This window comes from Neomonachus schauinslandi, chromosome 4, assembly GCF_002201575.2.
Source record: "Neomonachus schauinslandi chromosome 4, ASM220157v2, whole genome shotgun sequence".
In the NCBI taxonomy this organism is placed as follows: Eukaryota; Metazoa; Chordata; class Mammalia; order Carnivora; family Phocidae; genus Neomonachus; species Neomonachus schauinslandi.
In genome coordinates, this window is record NC_058406.1 from 69,212,932 (window position 1) to 69,233,630 (window position 20,699).

General features: G+C 41.3%; 1 protein-coding gene across 1 annotated transcript in view; it reads left to right on the forward strand.

Annotated features, from left to right (window-relative positions):
• Positions 1-9,653, forward strand: part of SAMD13 (sterile alpha motif domain containing 13) — a 43,812-nt gene extending 34,159 nt beyond the window's left edge. The window contains exon 5 of the mRNA XM_021690314.1: positions 9,461-9,653. Coding sequence (XP_021545989.1) covers positions 9,461-9,604 — 144 coding nt within the window. The 3' untranslated portion in view covers positions 9,605-9,653. The remainder of the gene's footprint in view (positions 1-9,460) is intronic.
• Positions 9,654-20,699: the final 11,046 nt, after the last annotated feature.

The window sequence follows — 20,699 nt, forward strand, 5'->3', positions numbered from 1 at the left end:
AATTGAAAGCAAAACTGATAAGGAAAGGACCTTTTGAGTTTTTGATTGAAATAGAGTAGATTTTTATAAGCCAAAAATCCCAAATGGTTGTTTAAGTCATTTATTTGAGATGAGACCAGTTGTAAGACATTATCACCTAGCCAGATACATACATGGTGCTTCTTTGGCTTATTCACTCATTCAAGTGTTTCAATAGTTGTTGTAGCTTTTTCTAACACTTGTTAAAATGAATATAAAACTATTGAAGTAAATAATACTCATTATTACAAGTATTGTTTTACTTTAACAAAACCACCTGAAACCATTGTAGGTTTGGGAACCATTTGAAGGAAGCACAGAATTCCTGGCAGGTGAAGATCAAATACAAAGGCATGAGAAAACATGGTTTATCTTGAGAATTCCAAGCGCCTTGGAGTAAGAGGTGTGGAGCAGGGAACGTCAAGGGATAAGACTGAAAGATAAACAGGGGTCCAGAATACAGATAGTCTGGTTTGCCTGGCAGAAGAGAGACTTCACCTGAAAGGCCCTGGGAAACCGTGGAAGGATAGTAAGTGGGAAGTGAGTGCCAGGATGAGATTTGTGGTTTTGAAAGATCAATCTAGTGGCAATGTGGAGAGTGGATTGGAGGACAAGGAGATGGAAGGTGGGAACGCTGCTGCAATAATTCTACTGGACAAAGGAAAAGATGGATTAGAAAATCTGGGGAAGATGGCCAGAAGAATTTAGTGGATCACTGGCAGTGGAGGTTGAAGATTTGTCCCATCTGTGTTCCCCGCCATAACCCAAGACTAAGTTCACTGCCCACAAGTGGGAAAGGGAGGGGCTTGGATGACTGCCAAGTTTCCAGATTGGGTGGTTGTAAAGTAGTGCCATTAACTAGGATGTTTGTGGGAGGTAAGTTGTAAAAGGGACATAATGAGCACAGTTTGGGGTACATTAAATTTGAAAGCCTATGGTACATTCAGGTGTATATATCTAGCAGACAATTTGGGGGAAGAGTGAGACCTAGAGACAGAGCTATGAGGTCATCAACAGTCATAGGAGAGATGACAATGAGAGGCATTTAGAAGGGGGTGAGAAAAAGGCCAAGGTCAGCACCCTGGGGAATACCAAGGTTTTAATTGTTTGGAGAAGAAAGGCAACTAGCAAAAGCAACTGAGAAAGAACCCTCAGGGAGGTGGGGAAAGAACCAGTAATGAGAGGTTGTACAGAAACCAATGAAGGAGCAAGTTTTAAGAAAAATGCAATGATCGACAAGGTCAAATACCTCAAAAAGGTGAAGCCCCCGTGGGGTCTGTGAATGATGGTGGAGTTTCAGTGGAGTTGGGGAAGGGAGAGGGTGGGTGACTGTTTGGGAAGTGGAGGACCCTTTCCTCCAAGTTGAGGAGTGAGTTGGGAGGCAGGCAAGTGAAGGGAGAACCAGTAGCTGGAGGGTCATGAAGGCATGAGGGTTCTTTTCTAAGAGAGGAGATACTCAAACTTATTTACATGCAGGAAAGTAGCCAAAAGAATTAGACAGGTTAAAATTGAATGAAATTGAGGACCGTTAAATAAAGCAAACTCCTTGAGGATAAGGAAAAGGATGAGATCAAAGAGTATGGAAGGGCAAGGACATGGAGAAATTGGAAACCTCATGCATTGCTGGTTGGGAATATAAAAGGGTACAGCCACTGTAGGAAAGTTTAGTGGTTCTTCAAAATGTTAAGCATAGAATTACCATATGGCTCAACAATTCCCCACAAAGAATTGAAAAGAGGGACTCAAATAGATACTTGTACCCAAATGTTCATCGCAGCATTATTCACAATTACCAAAAGATGGAAACAATCCAAGTGTCTATGAACAGATGAATGGATAAACAAAATATAGTATATACATACGATGGAATATTACTCAGCCATAAAAAGGAATGAAGTTCTGACACATGCTACGTGGATAAACCTTGAAAACACTATACTAAGTGAAGTTAACCACTTAAATATTGTATGATCCATTTATATGAGATATATAAGATAGGCAATTCATAGAGACACAAAGTAGATTAGAGGTTATCAAGGGCTGGGGGCAGGGGGAGTTACTGCATAATAGATAATAATTTCTGTTTGGGGTGATGGAAGAGTTTAAAAAATAGATGGTAGCAACGATTTCACAATGTTGTGAATACAATTAATGCCACTAACTTGTACACTTAAAAATAGTGAACTAAAATGGCCTACTTCATGTTATACATATTTTACCATAATAAAATGTAATGTCGGCCATAATATACATGATTCAGTTCATTCAGTTTGGTCCATAAAATATTCAACTCTTTGATTTTTTTGTTTTAAAAAAAATATGAAGGGATTAATTCCGAACAAGACAGGGATATCTTCCTCTATCCTTCCTATTCTTCCTCTATCCTTCCTGTGCTTTGGGGGCATAGGTGAGCATGTGTACAGACCTAGCTAAGATTGCCCTTGTCCCCAGGGACATTAAGGGAGTTCCTGACAGCCTCTATTTCCTTTGCTAAACAAGAGGCAAGCTCCTGTGCTTGGAGTGGACAGGATGGGGGGAGGTTTAATAAGGAACTAGAGGAGAGCAGTGAAGGTTAAGAGTGGCCATCAAGGGGAATGGGAGAGGGAACTGACCAGGATACATAGAAATGCTAAGGAATTTTCCTGACCCAGCTGAGACTGGCACACGGCTCCTGGGTAGTGTTTCATCTTCACAGCTTGTTTGTTTTCCACAGTTGCACCAGGCATAGGAATCAGAGAAGGTGGATTGCTATTCTGCTCCTGGATGGGGTGTTTGTGGCGTGGGCATAGCAGATGACTAATGGCCTAAGAGGGCAATCTGAGAGGGCATATAAAAGAATGGTTCCCAGGGCCAACCAAGGGATGCAGACTTGATACAAATGAGGAGTCTGACCCTGGAGAAAGTGAAATTGAAATGTGAAAGTGGGTGTAATGAGAATGAGGAGCAAGAGATAGGATAGGATTTGGGGCTTTAAGTGTTGCAGAGGTAGGACTCTGCTGGTTGATGATATTACTGAAGGTGGAGTTGTGGAAATGGTGTATTGGAGTAGACTAACTGCTGTCACAAGTAGATGAAAAGATGTATAATGGCTTAATTATAGTAGAAGTTTATTTCTTATTCATGTAAATAGTCCATGGTGGTCTTGGGAGTGTTCTCCTTCACTATAGTTCAAGAATCCAAGGTGATGGAGGCTCTGTCATCTTCAGTCAGATCAAGATCATCCAGATATTGACATCCAGTTGGCACAAATAAAGAGCAGGGAGGAGCACACGTAGGTGGTCTTATGGGCCGGGTGCACACAGGAGGAGGCACACGTCATCTCTTCATATGACATTGGCCAGAACATGGTCACATGCCCATGCCAAATTGCAAGGAAGTCTGAGAAATGTGTAACTGTGGGTCCTGGAAAAAAGAGCAGCCAGCAGCCCTGGTTACACTTGAGCCTCAAAGTCATTTTTTTAAAACATCTGATGTTGTGATGCTGCTACTTAGTTTTGTTCCTAAGTCCAGAGATAAGTTTCAAAAAGACTAACTTTATAAAGATAGCTGAAGTGAAAAAGCCTAATCTGACCATACATGGGAAGCCTTCACTTCTAATTCTGTTCCTTGTATTTATTCTGGTGGGTTTTTTTTTTTTTTTTAAATCTAGGCAGACATCTCTGTAACCCAGTTTCCTCATTTGCTGAAGTAAGTTTCATTCTTTTTCCTTCATCAGAAATGTGTACAAGATTTTTTTGGTAATAGAGCCCCTTTATCACCCACTTTGTGCCAGCAGCAAATATTAAATAACAGGGAAATACGCATTAAGTCACTGAAGGCATTAGCCCTCACAATGAGCCCAAATGGATTTTGTGTCAGATTAAAGGGCAAGACCCATTTTGCTCTGACTGTTACTTTAACAAATGGGGTAAAGACTTCTTTTTGAGCCACACAGATGGTTTTTTTCTGTAAACAAGCTGCTCAGTGTTGGTTTTTTAAACTAGGTGAAGTCTTCCTAATATGTATATTGTCCACCTCTGATTTTCCACCAATAGGAATGCAAGGCAAGCACAGCATCAGCTGAGAGTCATTGGCTGATAATGTTGAGCTCATAGTCACTCCCCGCAACGTTGAGCTGTCGGGGGGGGGGGGGGGGGGGGGGGGGGGGGGTTGGGCAGGGTAGGGGGTGGAATTGTAGAGGACACCAAAGAGGAATTTCCTCTCCAGAAGAGTTTGTTCCAACAACTATATGATAAGATTCAAAGGGTCTTGGTGTAGACTGGAGTAGTTCACGATCTTACTTTCCAAAAGTACATGGAAGTTCTTCTGAAAACAAACTCTTTGTCTTGGTAAGGAGAGGTCCTTTAAAGAAACATGGTGAATTACTACAAAGTACTAGGGGTGCCTCAAAACGTGTCCCCCTCTGATATTAAGAAGGCTTACCGCCAGTTAGCTCTTCAGGTACATCCAGACAAGAACCCAGAAAACAGGGAGGCAGCTGAGGAGAAATTCAAACAAGTAGCAGAAGCCTATGAGGTCTTGTCTGATGTCAAGAAACGCAACAACTATGACAAGTCCAAAGAGAACCACATCAAAATGGAAAATACAGGTGACTGCAGAGATAAAAACTGCTTGAAAGAGGAACCACGGTTTGAGAGGCCACACTGTGGGTTTCAAAATGTCTTTGAAGACAAAGACTTCTTCTCAGGAGATTATTTTTCCATTGGTCATGTGGGTAAGGCCAGGAGATTTCGCTCCTCCTTCTTTGATGTGATCACCATATTGGACACAGGATTTTCCACATTTGTATCCCTGGGCTCCAGACCAAATCCCCCTTCCTCTGGAACATTTGTACCCTTTGTAAGCAGTGGAATGGGAAACTTCAGACTGGTCTCCACTTGTAGCCAGATAGTGAATGGCAAGAGAGTTGTTACAAAGAAAGTTCTAGAAAACGTGAGAGGGAAGACTGAAGTGGAAAAAGACAGCCTATTTCGTCAAATTCGTCCACGTCTTCGGTAAGGAGTCTGTGCTTTGTTCTTTCATGGGGAGACTTTCCTATAAGGCTGGTGAGTCTGATGCTTATCAAAGACAGAATTGGAATCTGAGAGTATGTTGAACTAGAATGGACAGAAGTCAGCTTAGTCCAAACCTCTCGTTTCACAGAGGAAACAAATAATGGGCCAGATAATGGCTTCCACCCCATCTTCTAGTTCTAACTGAGCCTTCTTTTCCTCTGCACGATATTTGGGACAGTGGAGGCTACCACCACAAATATGGCCTTCTGGGTTAGTTGCAGGGCCCTATCATCAGAAAGCCCATTGACTTCTCTTTGACTTTTTCCCTGTCCTTCCTTGCTATTAACCAGTTTCCTCTTTCTTGATGGCCACTCTTTTTCTCTTCCTAACCTCTTTCTCTTTTCTCTTCCCACCTCATCTTTCTTCCCATACATTTCCAATGGACCATATCACAATTAGGCTCAGTTGAAAGATCTACCAAAGTGTAGATTAGCATTTGTAGAGAGAAAGAGTGAAAAGTAAATGGGTTAAGATTTTTTTATATATACTTTTTTTTTAAATAGCTAGCATTTATTGAGTACTTGGTAGATATCAGGCATTCTACTTCACCTGTGTTTATCTCAATAATTCTTTCAGCGGTGAAATACAGTAGCTACTTTTCCTCCATCATATAGATAAGGAAATGAGGCTTAGAGAGATTAAGTAACTTGCCTAGTCCCCACCTAATAAGCAATAAAATAATGTCTTACTCTAAAACACATGCTTGTCTACTGAGCTATGACATCTAAGGATCCCACTCATTTATTTTTACATCTAGGGTCTTGCCCTCATTGGAAATTTACACCTATCATCTCTAAACCTTACTTCCATGCATGAGTACTTGCTGGAACTTATTAAGTAGGCAAAGATTTTTTGCATAAATATTATTGTTCAATGAGTACTTGGTTACTCTTACATGAAAACAGAAGCCATGTACAAAGTTTCACTGAAGCTGACAAATGATTATCCCTTAACACAGGGATGTAAACAGGATCCCAAGATGTGAACTATCTTTTTGTTTTGGCTTTCATCATGATGTACATGCAAAATCATGGGATTTTTTTAATGTTTATTTAACTGGATCTGGTCACCCTCCAACTCCTTCATTTATGCTAATAAACAGACTGGGGTACAGAGGAGTGGCTGCTTGTGGAAAATTACTGATGGAGTCTGCATCAGAAACTCTGTCTTCCGGTTCCCAATCTCATGCTCATTCTAGTACACCATGCTGACTGGCAAAATTTGGATTTAATTTGCATCTCAGTCTTTTATAGAAGTTATGTAACAAATGATTCGCTTCCTTAATCAAGGAACTTTTCTGTGTTTGCAATTTTTATGAGACCAATTTTTGATGTAGTCTTTGAGCTTTTTTAATCTCACCAAATCTTCTGAACTTGAACAGGAATACGCCTACATCCCTCTGGCAAAGGGTAGCATTCAGGCAGGGACACACTTCCAGAAAGGAAGCAGTAGATGGATTTGGAATTGGAACACATCCTGTTCTTGCCGCTTAGTAGTCATTGAGAACCTTCTATCTGTCAGGCACTGTGGTAGGTGCCTTACGTGAATGAATAATTTCTAATCTCTAGAATCCTTCAGGGGGTTATTTTCATTTTGCAAGTGAGGAAACTGAGGCTCAGGAAAGTCAGGTCCTTTACACAGGGTCACACAATAAGCTGTGGAGACAGGGTTCAGACTGCAGTTTGCTTGACCTGGAAGCTCACATTTCCATCACGTTGTATTTCACTGCCATTCATCTGAGTTGCTATAGTCATGACCAAAGAGGAAAGTTTTGTTGTATGTATGAGTTATATTCATTTCCAACTTTTAAAATGAGGATTTCCAGATGGAGCTTTCTTTTACCAGCCCTAGTGTGAGGTGAACTGCAGTGTGGCTACTGAACAAAGGGAAAATCAAATTGGAGCATGAAACTTGATTTTCCATTTTGTCTTAAATAAAATCCAAATTTCAGCATTTTTCACAGACATACTTGGCTTTTGACAGAAATGCTGAGTTGTAGAAGGACTTTTTTGCCAGCGAAGATTAAAAAAAAAAATTCACTTTCAGTTAGTCAAGGAAGTTTTCTTGTTGTGTAGAAATGAAAGCAGTGTCATCTCTTCCTGATGCCCGTTTAAAAAATTAGGAAGTTAAGTATGAGCAAACAACAACAAAAGAAAGATGGAGAGCAGGAAGGGCTTTGCTGTTTTCTAAAGCGTTCCAAGTGAGTCCATCTTCATCTCAGTCAATCTAAGATAGACGGTGAGCTTTGAAGGGAGCTATGATTCAGATTCCTGTGACCTCAGAGTGCCTTCAGAACTGCTACTGTGGTTTCCGCATGTCATAAGTTCCTCTGCCAATTCTCATCCTTACAGGTTTTACTGATGGGCAGTCTCTGGGCTCACTAGCCACTTAAGGAGGAGAAAATATTTTAGGGTTGGAAAGTCAAATCCTCTGTCCTGAAATAATTTTCCACTCTTGCCCTGTCAACTAGCTGCTTTTTTATGCGCCATGTTTTTGAATAGTTGTCTCTCACAAATTAATGTGAGACCTTTTTTTCTAGTTGTCAGCAAAATAAAGGTTTCCAGAGTTCAAAAACACCATAGAGGGGCACCTGGGTGGCTCAGTTGTTGGGCGTCTGCCTTCAGCTCAGGTCATGATCCCAGGGTCCTGGGATTGAGCCCGGCATCCGGCTCCCTGCTCGGCGGGAAGCCTGCTTCTCCCTCACCCACTCCCCCTGCTTGTGTTCCCTCTCTCGCTGTGTCTCTCTGTCAAATAAATTAAATCTTAAAAAAAAAAAAAAAAAAAACACCATAGAGCAGTTAGAAGTAATTCCTTGTCCTTCTGTTCTGGTTCATGGTAGGTGGTTGGCAAATGACATGAGAACCATGGGCCTGTTGAGGAATACTGACAAGTAATCGTACAACTCATAGCTCAGGAAGAATTTGCAAAAGTAATATGTGACGGAATCCTGTCAGAAACCCCCAAATCCCCACATTACCAACCAAGGAGACAGAGGAGGAAGGAATTTACCTATGGTCAGGAAGTGGGTGTTTCTTCAGGCCACTAGACCAGTGCTGCTTCTCCACACACTGACACATACAAAGCACATTTTCTTCATAGCCGGGCAAAACACAAGGGAGTTTGGAGGAATGGCCTTGTTGGGGTCATTGTACTAAAGAATCACAGTTTTATGTAGTTACAGTTACACTCCCAGTCCCCTTGTCTGTCCATCAGTGGGGGAGAAGGGTGCAGGCATGTATCTGGACAAACATGTCGAGGCTCACCCAACATGCACAGCTGGTCCATCTCTTGAGCCCAGGCCCCCTAAGAGCCAGCTCCCTTGTCCCCACAATAAAAAAATAACAGAAATAAGGTGGTATTCGGCATCTTTCTCAGTGATCCCTTTCCAAAAGTTCCAAACTACTTTCTGTATTTGGGATCCATATCCCTTTCGTGGAAAGCCTGTTTATATTTCATCCCCAAAGCTTTGTGGTCTCCAGGGCACTCTGGTTGGGTACCTGAAGGGGGTGGGAAGTGGACTCTGAGAGAGCTCTACCCCTCACTACCTTATTTGGAATCTTGGGGACCCACTGAGAGGAAGCATGGTAGGGCCCTCAACATGAGAGGTTGATTTTTGGGTTGAGGCAGGATGGTTCTTCTTTTAAAGGACAGGAAAGAAGTCCACAGCGAGTGAATCATTTTTCCACTGCCCATTGTTGTGATTGACAAGATTCCAGAAAACCTAGGATTCTATGACCCCATTGGTTCACCTATACTACACATATTTACTTCCAAGTGTCAAGAGGAACAAAGGCGTTATGGAAAGAACATCGGCTTTGGCTTTAGGCAGATGAGTTCAAATCCTCTGTTTTCCTTGCCTAACTTCTTGATCTTAGGCACGTTAACTTCTTGCCTTGGTCCTTGGTTTGCCTGTAAAATTAAGCTGATAATCCCTGCCTGTCCTAATTTATAGAGTTGTTTTAGGAATTAAGTACACAGAAATTTTGGACAAACTTCAATACATTTTATAAATGGAAAGTGTCATTATTTCTTTCAGAAATAATATCTCCGATCCTTACAGGTCTATGTGCCAAGCCTGCCATCAGTTTTTTAAGATGAGACTTAAGGGATGTGATCTTGAAAACGAGATCAGCTATGGATTGTATTTATTTATTTATTTATTTATTTATTTATTTATTCAGCTATGGATTGTATTTAATCCAAAACTAAAAGTGGAAGATGGAACAAAAAATAGAGGAGTCCGTTTTTTCCATTTGACCCAAGTAAAAAAAGTAATGTTTTTAGCTTGAGGACAATCAGTATGTCTTTTTTCTTTGAACTTCTTTTGTTCTTCATTATCCTTGCACTTTTGGACTTAATGTTGGTTTTACCCTCTGCTTCCATTATAGGAAATTGATGGAAAATCCCTGCTATTGATGACAAGAAATGACGTGTTGACAGGACTTCAGTTAAAACTGGGGCCTGCTCTGAAAATCTACGAGTATCATGTAAAACCTCTGCAGACAAAGCATCTAAAGAACAACTCTTCATAGTACAGTCAAATTGGGGTCTTAGACCTCAAAAAATACATAATGACATAATTTAGTTTCATGTGATGAAACTTTGTAAACAGAATACATACATGTGTATATATAAAGAATTTCAGTCAAATGAAACGTTATCCTATGGGATAGACTAGGCAATCCATCGGCTGACCTGAACTCAGCCAGGAGGAGCAAGGATGACTTGTGGACAGCATGGTTTTCCTGGTGGAGTTTGTCAAACAGAGTTATCTTTGACATGGTTGGACACCCCTCCCCACCAAAGGGGTTTTCTTCAGATGGCTTTCCCAAAATCCTTGAAAAAGTGTTGAATGGCATGATCCTCTGGTTACAGATGTAGGGAGATTAAAGACAAGAAAACTTGGGGAAGGGGAGAAAAGAGAGAGAGATTGCTGTCTCCCTTGAATCCCTCTGCTCCTTAGAGTTTGTGTTATTGGGATGGAATTGCCGACACCCTCTTTTATAGAGGGTCCTCCACTTGACCTTATTAAGGTTTCACTGGGATATACTGGAATGTTTGAGAGGAATGTGCGTCATGGCCCCTACAGGAGCAGAACCTCTGAAAAGAGAAACTCTGTTGTGTCTTGGGGATCTCCATCCATATTCAGCTTCTTTCACAAGGGGTAATGGTATTTTCTGCATAGATTTACTTTCAGATTGGCTCTTTGTTTCCAAAGAAGAAAGCATTTTTTCACTTTATGGTTTGTATTTATACTGATTTGTTTCTGAAGGAATTTGCCAAGAGTTACAGATCAAAAAGCCTTGTTACTAGTACAGAATATTTTTATATATATTCCTTCATGATGGTGTAATATTTTTTTAATTGATCTGATGCTTTGTTTGATTCTTGGTTTGAGTACTTGTTTTTAAGAACTTGAAAAAAAGCGAGCTTGCTACATCTCTGTTCAAAGAGACATTTGTTCAAATCTCTGTGTGTCAATGCCTTGTTGAATTGGTGCTCTGTGGTCGCAATAAAGCATTGCTTCAGTTTATTGCCAGTGTATGTTTGATCTTTTCTGTTTGGTTGCCTCTTCAGTTAGGATTAAGGATTAAGGTTATTCCTCAACACCAGGGAAAGAAAGTTAAGCCGAAACAACAACAACAACAACAACAAACTTTCAATACATAAAACATTTTGATCTATTTGTGGGTTTATCTTCTTTATAAACTGCATTGTCCAAGTAGGCCTTGTTCCTTCTCTTGCCCCCATCCAAAAACCAATTTTAGGTGTCATGTTAGCCAAAGAATTTTTCTTCTTTTTTTTCTGTAGGCTAGTGGGGGTCATGATTTTCTGGAAATTCTGATGAAAGCTATGTACTTTCCCTCCAGGCAAAAGCTCATATTCCCACATATAAAACTTTGCAGAGTTGGTGGACTCCCCGAAGTTCTTCTATCTTCCCCTTCCTCAAGTTAAGAGCTGCTATTTTAGAGAGTGTTATAATTCAATCTCCTGTGAAGATAATTTCTCTAAAGAACAGAAAATCTGAAGATGAGAGTGGAAAAAACACAGGAAGTGGTGTAATGAGTGGGGTTGAAAAATGCATTCCAAATTAATTCAATTATGGAGTGGAGTGTCTGAAATTTAAGTAATGCTTTGTTTTGCATGCTAAGGGGGAGAAGGGGTTACAAAAGAGACATTTTCCATCCCCACGTTCTCGCAGTCTACAGAACATGCAAAACTAAAAGGCAGAATGTAGTTAAGTACTGTGGGGAGTGGTAGTGATAAAAAGTGAGAGGTGTACCTGCTGGAGACTCGGGCAGGAAAGAAGGGACACAGGATACAATAGAAGGAAAATGGGATGAAGAACTGAACTCACCCCTCTGAAGGACTTTCCCACAGGTGTAATAGTGATGACATGTGACCCCTCTCGGCCTCAAAGGGATAGCATGAGAATGTCCCAGCCCCACTTCAGCACATCCACCTGATACTTTATGTATGAGTCTGGAAAAGATTTGGCTGTAATCTAAAACTGCCTCCCTGCCTTCACCCCCGCCCTGCCAGGTAATATAAACAAAACAGAAGGGTGTCTTCATGGAAAACATCCAGGGGGACCAGGGATGGCATGGCTCTCCATGATGTTAGGGATTCCTCCTACCTTTTTGCTTCGTCATGCATGCTGTTTATTCCCAGAATCCTTTCATGGCCCAAGATGGCTGCTTCAGCTCTCCCCATCACCACTTGACTTCCAACCAGCAGGAAGGAAAAAAGGGGAAAAGAACATACTTCCTCTCTCTAAGGACACTTCCAAGAAATTGTATATACTACTGCCTCTTATATCTTGCTGTCCAGAATTCTGTCACATTGCCATACTGAAGCTACAAGAGAGGCTTGAAATATTCTTTTCCTTAGAGCCCATGGGCCCAACTAAAGAAAAGTCCCATTATTTTACAAATAAGGGAGAAGGGATATTAGAGGACAATGTCCTGTCACCACCATCAGCTGGCCATTGAATACTTGGAGCAAATGTCACTGAAAGTATGTCTTTAGTTGTATTTTTCTCTAGATTTGAACTTGAGCTTATACTCCCTTCAGTCTCTAGATGATTTTATCCCAGCCACCTTTCCCAACTCCCGGAAGCCTTGCTCACTAAGCCCAACCTGACACAACTAAGCTTTAGACCCAGGCTGCTCCATAAATGCTTGTCAGGGGGGAAAAAAAGGAAAGGAAAGGAAAGGAAAGGAAAATAATCTTAATTGAAAAGCAAACTGAAAAAAATCATCTCTTAGCCCTCTGTTGACAGCTTTCAGGCAAAATTAGCAAATTAAAGATACTCTGCCTTTCTTACACCCAGAATAATGTCTTGGCAATAACTGAGGGTGCTTTCTCCCCACCCCACCCCACCCCACCCCCAATTCAGGGAAAAGGAAATATTATCAAAACAAGACCATCCGGAGGGCTGGTAATACTTGAAATTCAGCAGGTAGGCAAACTTTGTCTCCAAACAGCCCTAAAACCAGAAATGTCTGATTCCTTTCCGATCACACCAGATTTCTATTAATGTGATCTGGGTCTGCAGCTAGTAGCAAATACACACATGGGCCAGCACTTCATAAGCATAAGTGGGAATGAGCATGTCTTGGTGCCAATATATTTTATGTGAGAATTGTTTAATGTTGAATTTGATTATTCTCAACCGGAGGGGCAGACAGGATATCAGAATCGTGAGGGATTTTAAACAATAATTGCCCCACTCCACCTCTCCTCCCCACCCCACATATGAGCCTTGGATTCAGACTCTACGAAGGACCTATAATGAATTGATTTGCAGGCGAGGTCACAAACTTGTCTCTTTTCAGTGGAATCTAAGCTGACATGTTTTCCTTCGGCCAGTACAGTACGTGTGTGTTCTTAGGACTACATTTGCATTCTTCTAGGTGAGGCTCAAAGCTTCAATTTATTACAGTCCTTTTAATTCCCTGATACCTTGCAGCCAGCAACTGCACCCTTTTACATTTTCATTACAAGGTATATGAAATTTAGACCGCTGATGGAGGCCAAGGACCACACAGAGAGCCTCCTTAGTGTGAGTTAATTCAGGAACTAGAACTTATCAGTAGATGTAGTTGAAAAGAGAAGGTGGCATAGTGCATTGGAATGTACAGCAGATTTGAGCATCATTTTTGATACTTAATGGACATGATGAATATGAAAGATCTTCATATTCAGAGACCAGTTGGTGGCAGTCTCCTTGTTCTTTCCTCAACAAATACCCTATGTGAGCATGGATTCTGTCCCTCTAAACTTAGCATCCACTGTGTCGGGGCACATACTGTCCCTCCGTTGCATTAGAGAAATAGATCATAGAAGGAATTTAATTTGGAAAAGTCTAATAACCCTCAGTTGCCCAACCACTCCTATATTTGGAAGCCAAATGCAAAGAGTACTTACTGGTGGTGATCCATCTGCCTTTGACGGTCATTGCAAATGGGATCTGCAGGGGTCATGTCTGGGCACAGAGCCATTAAGTGTTTTCTGTAATGATTTGGAAGATGAAGTTAAATGTTCAAAGAGCTGACTGCTGTAGGACAGATATGCTTCTTAGGAGAAAACTTGATAATTCTGCTTCTAAAGCAGGAACAGAAGCCACAGGAAGGAAAGAGAAAGCAATGGGTGCACTAATGAGCAGGTTGTTAGTTTCATGCTGTAGCTCCATAGGCAATTAAGTAGCCTGGGTACCATTTCTGGCCAGTTGTGGCAGTTCCACAAAGAGAGAAAAAGATTAAAATGATCACATCTCAGGTTATTTGGTGACTGTGGCTGTGTTATATCTTTGGAAACCTCAAGGAAACAGTCGTGTCCAGCCTAGCCCTGGGACAGAATAATGGAGGGCCCTGTGAGTAAAAGCAAGAGGAGTCTTTGGCTGCCCACAAGTAGGGGGCTAGGCTGATATCTCTTCACCTCAGGTAAGCAGAGTGTTCCTGTCTACCATTATCTTTAGGGAGACATTAGGAACGCTGGGGATGCCAGGCAATCTCCAAATAGAAAATGTGCGCCACTTCTACGGAATAGGTGCCTGGGCAGAGCTACCACCTTTACCATAACAGAGGTGGAAAAGAGGTCGGTGAATATAGGTGTCAATAATACTGAACATACTTGTTACCTGTAGGGCAGGCCATGGCCTGGGGAAGCGAGACCTACAAACAACAAAATAAGGGGACAAGATAGAATGTGCTCTCATCTAAGCATCTGAGATCACAGAGCTTCAAGGCCTTAAGCTTCCAGAAGAGTCAGGTAAAGCAACCAAGGAAATATCTTCCACAAGTTTCTCCAGTTCTGTCATCCGTGGGGCAGAGACATCTATGGCAACGTTTGCAAGTTAAATGTCTTCTTTCTAAATTAAAGATAACAGAATCTTTCAGTAAATTGTGTTTTTCATTTCCTTTTTCAATGGGCTACACTCTATTTTTACATGCTGGGAAATACACAATTTGAAAATAAAATTATAAAGCTCATCAGATTATAAACATATTTTGAGGCAAACTCAGTAAAACTCTTCCAGCAACCAGCTGTTCCTGCCTTTAAGAACTAGTGTTTGGCACTATATGTCAACTATAATGGAATTAAAATACAAATAAATAAATACATACATACAAATAAATAAATAAGAAATAGTGTTTGGGACAGTGTTCTCTCTCCTGCACCAGAACCCAATGACACCAGTTGAGATACACTGTGCTATAGTGGGTGGGAGCACTGGGGCTGCTCCGCATAGATCTGAGGTTGAGTCCAGCCCCATCATTTACCAGACATGGGAACTCAGGTAGTTGTATGGCTCCTCTTGGCCTCAGGGACCTCACCTATTCTCTAGTGCAGAGACAGAGACAGAGCAGAACAACACTTGCCTGGCGCTGTCCAATAAATATATAACGGGAGCCGCATGTGGCATTTAAAATTTTCTAGTAGTCCCATTTTTAAAAGTAAAAAGAAACAGAAAAGTAAAAAGAAAAATAATCTATTTAATCTAATAAATTCAAAATATTACCATTTCTGTACATAATCAATATCAAAATTATTGATATACTTTACAATCTTTTTTAAGATACGTCTTCAAAAGCCACTGTGTATTTGACACTTATAGCACATCTCAATTAGGATAGAACAGCTCAAGTGTATCAGTTAAGAGTAGTTTCAGTTGAAAACCTAAATAACAACGACTTAGATAAGTAGGATATCCCTAGTGTACAGATGAGGTCTGAAGGTAAGCAGATCAGGGTCAGGATAGACACTCCACAATCGTTGGGTCCCACTGTTTTCCTAGTATGTTCCTCCACCATCTTCAACACACAGCTTCCTGTGTGGTCCAAGATGGCAGCTTAAGTGTCATTTATCACAGCTGTATTCCAGCCAAGAAGGAAAGAAGGGTACCTGTTGTCAGAAGTTGCATACAGCACTTCTACTTGTATTTCTTGAGCAAGAACTTAGTCATTTGGCCATACCTAGCTGCAGGGGATATTGGGAGCTGTAGTGTTTGTTTCAGACAGCTGCGTATTCAGCTAAACAAAGACAGGAGGGTGGATACTGTGGGAAGATAGGAAGCCTTCCATAATACCAGTCTCAAGATTGATGGAGAATTGAATGAGAGTACATAGTACAGTCATTAGTATAACAGGAAAAATGCATTAAAGTATGATTTTATTATGATGGTCTCACTCCATTTTTCAAGCCCAGACCAGTCACAGAATTAACAAACAAATATATGCTCAACCCAAATACTGTTCATTTGATGCATTCTAATATTGCTAAAAGATAAAACAATTACTTTCTTAAGTCCTTGGATTTTGGGTGGTTCTAGATACTTTATCTTCATAAGGACCATAAAAGAAAAAAATTTGCATTATTTAAGCTCCATGAAAAATTGTTATGCTGAGGGAAATGTGCTGAGCAAAATGCATATAAGTTTTTATTGGCCCCCAAAGGCCCAGAGAAGTTAGAGGCATTTGGTGAATTCTAAATACATCTCATCCCTAATTCAAAATGAACATTCAATGACATTCAAAAAGGTTTTGTGAGACTAATGAAAGGGAGACCTCTGATACCTTTGTGATTTTAATGAAGACATATGTGGGTCAATAACAAACATCAAAAAAAATTTTTTTTAATTTAAAAATCTAAGTAGATCTGCATTCATTAGTTTGAGCCAATTAGGTTGACATCAGTCTGTTTAATTATCTATTTGGGCAGATTTCATAATGAATTTTTAATGCTAAGGTGACTTCTCCCAGCTACCCTAATGTCTGTAGGTTATTCATCAGCCTTCTGTATGGTGTGCATGCAGAATGCAGAGTGAGTTAACATTAGCCTAACCCACACAGAGTTAAAAAGGAAAACATTGAAGCTATGAATCCACATTGGAGGAGGAAGAGAACACTGGACTAGGGTTCTGATCCCAGATCTGCTACTGACTTACCTGTAAGACCCTGTACAAGTCTTTTAACTTCTGTTGGTTGAATTGCCTATGTAAAGTAAACAAGTCTGACTAGAAGTTTATTTCAGCAATCTCTATGATTTTCTAAGAATCAAATAATAGGAGTTATATGTGTCACTGCTCTCTCCACCATTCAGTGAAAACTCACAACACTATCCTGTCCTACAGTTTCTTCCCCTCTTCATAAATGTTCTAAGGTTTCAGTCTGACTGATTGTCTCTTGACTGTGCAGTGGGCTGGGAACAGCTGTTTTTCTTGAGAATTGCCAAGTTTGTGCATTGTACAAACCTATAGCTTTAAGTTTAAACAGCTCCCTCCATGTCCCCTGGTGGAAGTATCCTCCCTCTAGGAATAGGGCCTCTACACAATCAGAGCCGAGTTGAGACGATGAGAAAGCACAAATTTCCCAACTGGGTCACTGGGAATGATGGTGAGGGGGCAACTCTTATTTTTACCATTTGGTTAACAGATCCATGTGTTCTACCTTCTGGGGACATAGCACCACGTAAGAGTAAAGTATTTAGGAGATATATCACACCCTGGGGGATGGTACTCCATCATCACATAGTATCATCTCCAAGCTGGCACCCCAGCTGTACCTTCAAAAGGCCATTCCATCAACTTTATCAGGTCAGCAGCTTCCAGATGGTACAGTATGTGATAGGACCAGTGGATCATATGGTCATTTACAGACTATCATTATCTCCTTTATTGTAAAGTAGGTCTCATGGTCCCTTGATCTGAATAATCTTGTGCAGGATTGTGTAAGCCCTTAGACAGTGCTGCCAAGTGAGTCCCTGTAGGCAGGAAAAGCAAAACCACACTCAAAATACGTAGCAATTCTAGTTAAGATAAGGCACTGCCCCTTTCAGAGTGAAAGGGGTCCGATGTACTCAACTTGCTGCCAAGTTGCTGCTTAGTGTTCTCAAGGATCAGTGCCATATCAAGTTCTCACTTGATTTTGGTCTCTACTGCTGGAAAGTTGGATGCTTGTGAGCAACAGTTATGATCAGTAATGGAAAGTAGAATCCCACTGGGGCCCATCTATGGCCTCATTCTCTGCTGTCATGGCTTCTCTATTCATGAGCTCATTATGCCAACATTGAGATTGCCAGTGACAAAGGCTGACTGACATGAACTGGCCAAGTCATTCTGTCTACTTAATTGGTCGGTGCCTCTTCCATGATTGGTACTCTTTGATAGACATTATGCAATACAAAGATCCTCACATTTAAATGTCTACTCCCACAGTGACTTGTGCCCAGGTCTTAATTTATAAAGACAACAGAGTGATAAAATGGAGAAGCCGATGACATTGAAGAAAGAATTTATTACTTACATTTCCTGAGAAAAGGGGACATGCCATACCATGCAGGGCCACAAGGGAAGCATCTGGTTTTGGTCAGAAAGCAAAAGCAGGTGTGAGGGGAAAGCCTAGAACAGAACCTTTATTGAGGTTTCCATGGAAAGGCAAACCAGGGAAGAGCTTAGGATTGGCTGGTTTGAATAATTCTGTCAGGCTTTGGGGCATAGGAGCTGTCTCTTCTCTAGCTATCTGATTTCTGGCCCTGGGTTGACTTAGGACAGAAGAAATATTGGTTTGGTATGTGAGTTAGATAAAGGAGGTGGTTGGATCAGACATGAGAGAATGTTCCTAAGTAACTTTCCTATCTTTAGGAATTAGCTACCCCTTGGGAGGGGCAATCTCTCACTGGGTCTGTGAGGCCCACCAAGATGTCAAAACATAAGATACAGAGAATAAAAAGCATAATTAATACATATAGTTCCATTCACAGATCTCTTCCTTCTTCCCAATCTGCCAATCTTTTTCTTTCCAGGAGCCTGACCAACCAAGCATTTGCCCATGAATTTATATATATTCTTACCTAGGGCCACTTTCTTTCCACACTTTTCCTTCTTAGATGACCCTTTGGTGCATTTCCTAAAACTTTATTCATTGAGAGGATTTCCCTTCAATGCTGTCATAAGAGTCCCCTCCCCTTATGACCGTAAGTGTGAGAGGTGCTGGAGAAACACTGGTAGATGACATGAAGGTCGGGTCCCACATACCTTTCTTGTGTCCTCTAGCCCTACTTGTGCCTGATTCCAGATCTATCATTTCCATCTTACAATGGATTGCTGCTGGGCTCACCAAACCCTAATACTTGGTGGGTTTGGTAGAAATCAGCTCATGATGAACAGCTCTGGACACAAAGTCCCTCCATGTCCCATAATCAGACATTTGTCTTTACCAAGACTCAATAACACACCAGGAGTTATTTTTCTTTTTCTGTTTTTTTTTTTAAGATTTTATTTATTTATTTTGACAGAGAGAGACACAGCAAGAGAGGGAACACAAGCAGGGGGAGTGAGAGAGGGAGAAGCAGGCTTCCCGCTGAGCAGCGAGCCCGATGCGGGGCTCGATCTCAGGACCCTGGGATCATGACCTGAGCCGAAGGCAGACGCTTAACGACTGAGCCACCCAGGCGCCCCAGGAGTTATTTTTCAAATAGTGAATAATTCTCGGCTATAGATGGCATGCTCCAGAACTGTAGGAGTCAATGTTGTAATTTTCCTACTGGGGCTTTCTATAAACCCCAATACAATAACTTCCTCAGTCAGGTACATTTCTAATAGCGTAGTGTCTGCTAATTCATATGGCTGAAGCATCAGGAATGTTTGCACCCAGCCTGGACCTGCTTTGGGCCCCACACAAAGCTAGAAGACTTTGTCACCCAGTAAATGGGTTGGACCAGTATTCCCATTGGAATATCCCAGTGAAATATGATGCCTCCAAAACTTGGAAAGACTACCAGGCACTGTGCATTCTTCTTAGTGGTAGAAAGTTTGAGATGCAGTAATGCGCCTTTTGGAAGAGATATCCTGGAACACCCTAGAGCAGAGGTCATGAAACTCCCTATTTAGGCCAGAGATTAAATATTTTAGGCTTTGTAGGCCAAATAGTCTCTATTGCAACTACTCAATACATAAACAATACCTAAGCAAAAGGCTGTGTTCCAATAAAATTTATTTACAAAAACAGATGGTAGGATAGATTTTTCCAACTCCTGTCCTAAACCACTGGACTCCTAAAAACTTCACTAACATGGTGGGCTCCTGATAGGTTTCTCCACCATTCTCTAAAATACAAGCACCACTTCTTGCTTTTCCAGTTCCATTAACATGATATCATGGGTACAATGAACCAATGTGATGTTCTCTGGAGTGTCCAGATGGTCCAGGTCCGGGATAGAAAAAGTAAGAGATTAATGTAGTCCTAGAGCGAGACCATAAAGGTATACAGTGGGCCATCCTATGTGAATGGAAAGTGCTTCTGTTCTTCTTCTTGATTTAAAAATCTGAGGAGGGGGCGAGCACCTGGGTGGCTCAGTGGTTAAGCATCTGCCTTTGGCTCAGGTAGCGATCCTAGGGTCCTGGGGTCAAGCCCCACATTGGGCTCCCCGCTCAGCAGGGGTTCTGCTTCTCCCTCTCTCTCTGCCCCTCCCCCATCTAGTGCTCTCCCTCCTCTCTGTCACTGTCTCTTTCTCTCTCAAATAAATATCTTTTAAAAAAATAAAAATAAAAATCGGATAGGTTTTGTCCAAAACCCTCAGGATCCAGTCCCATGTATAATCCTCCAGCTCTCGTACACATTGACTGAATCTTTGCCACTCTTTTGGCCTGTAAGCCCCTTCCTACCTTATAAGTCCAAGCATGTCTCTGGCTGGTATATGATGTAACTTGACCCTATTTATAGGTCTGGTATCCTGAATGGGAGGTGAAAATAGACTCCAAGGGGACATGCAGAAGGCTTTGCACTGTCTTCAAGCAAGGGTGGCAGTGCTAGATTTTAACAGGGAAGAGTAGTCTACTTCTGCAGGCCCAGACAATTCAGGGAAATCTGAAGACTCAAGGTTTCAGGTGCATCAATCAGGAGCCTGACCTTGGTGTGTGGACCTCTCAGAACTGAAAATTCAATCTTCCTTGGAGCTCTGCTCTTCTTATAATTAAGTCCTAGGCCTGATCCTAATTTTTTTCTATCATCTGGTTGTAGATTTTCTTCATAGCCTACCAAGGAGGTCCTCTTGCTTTCATGCTTTGCATTATATTGGTTATTAATCATCCTCATCTTTTTATTTCTTTCTTAATGTATTAATGGT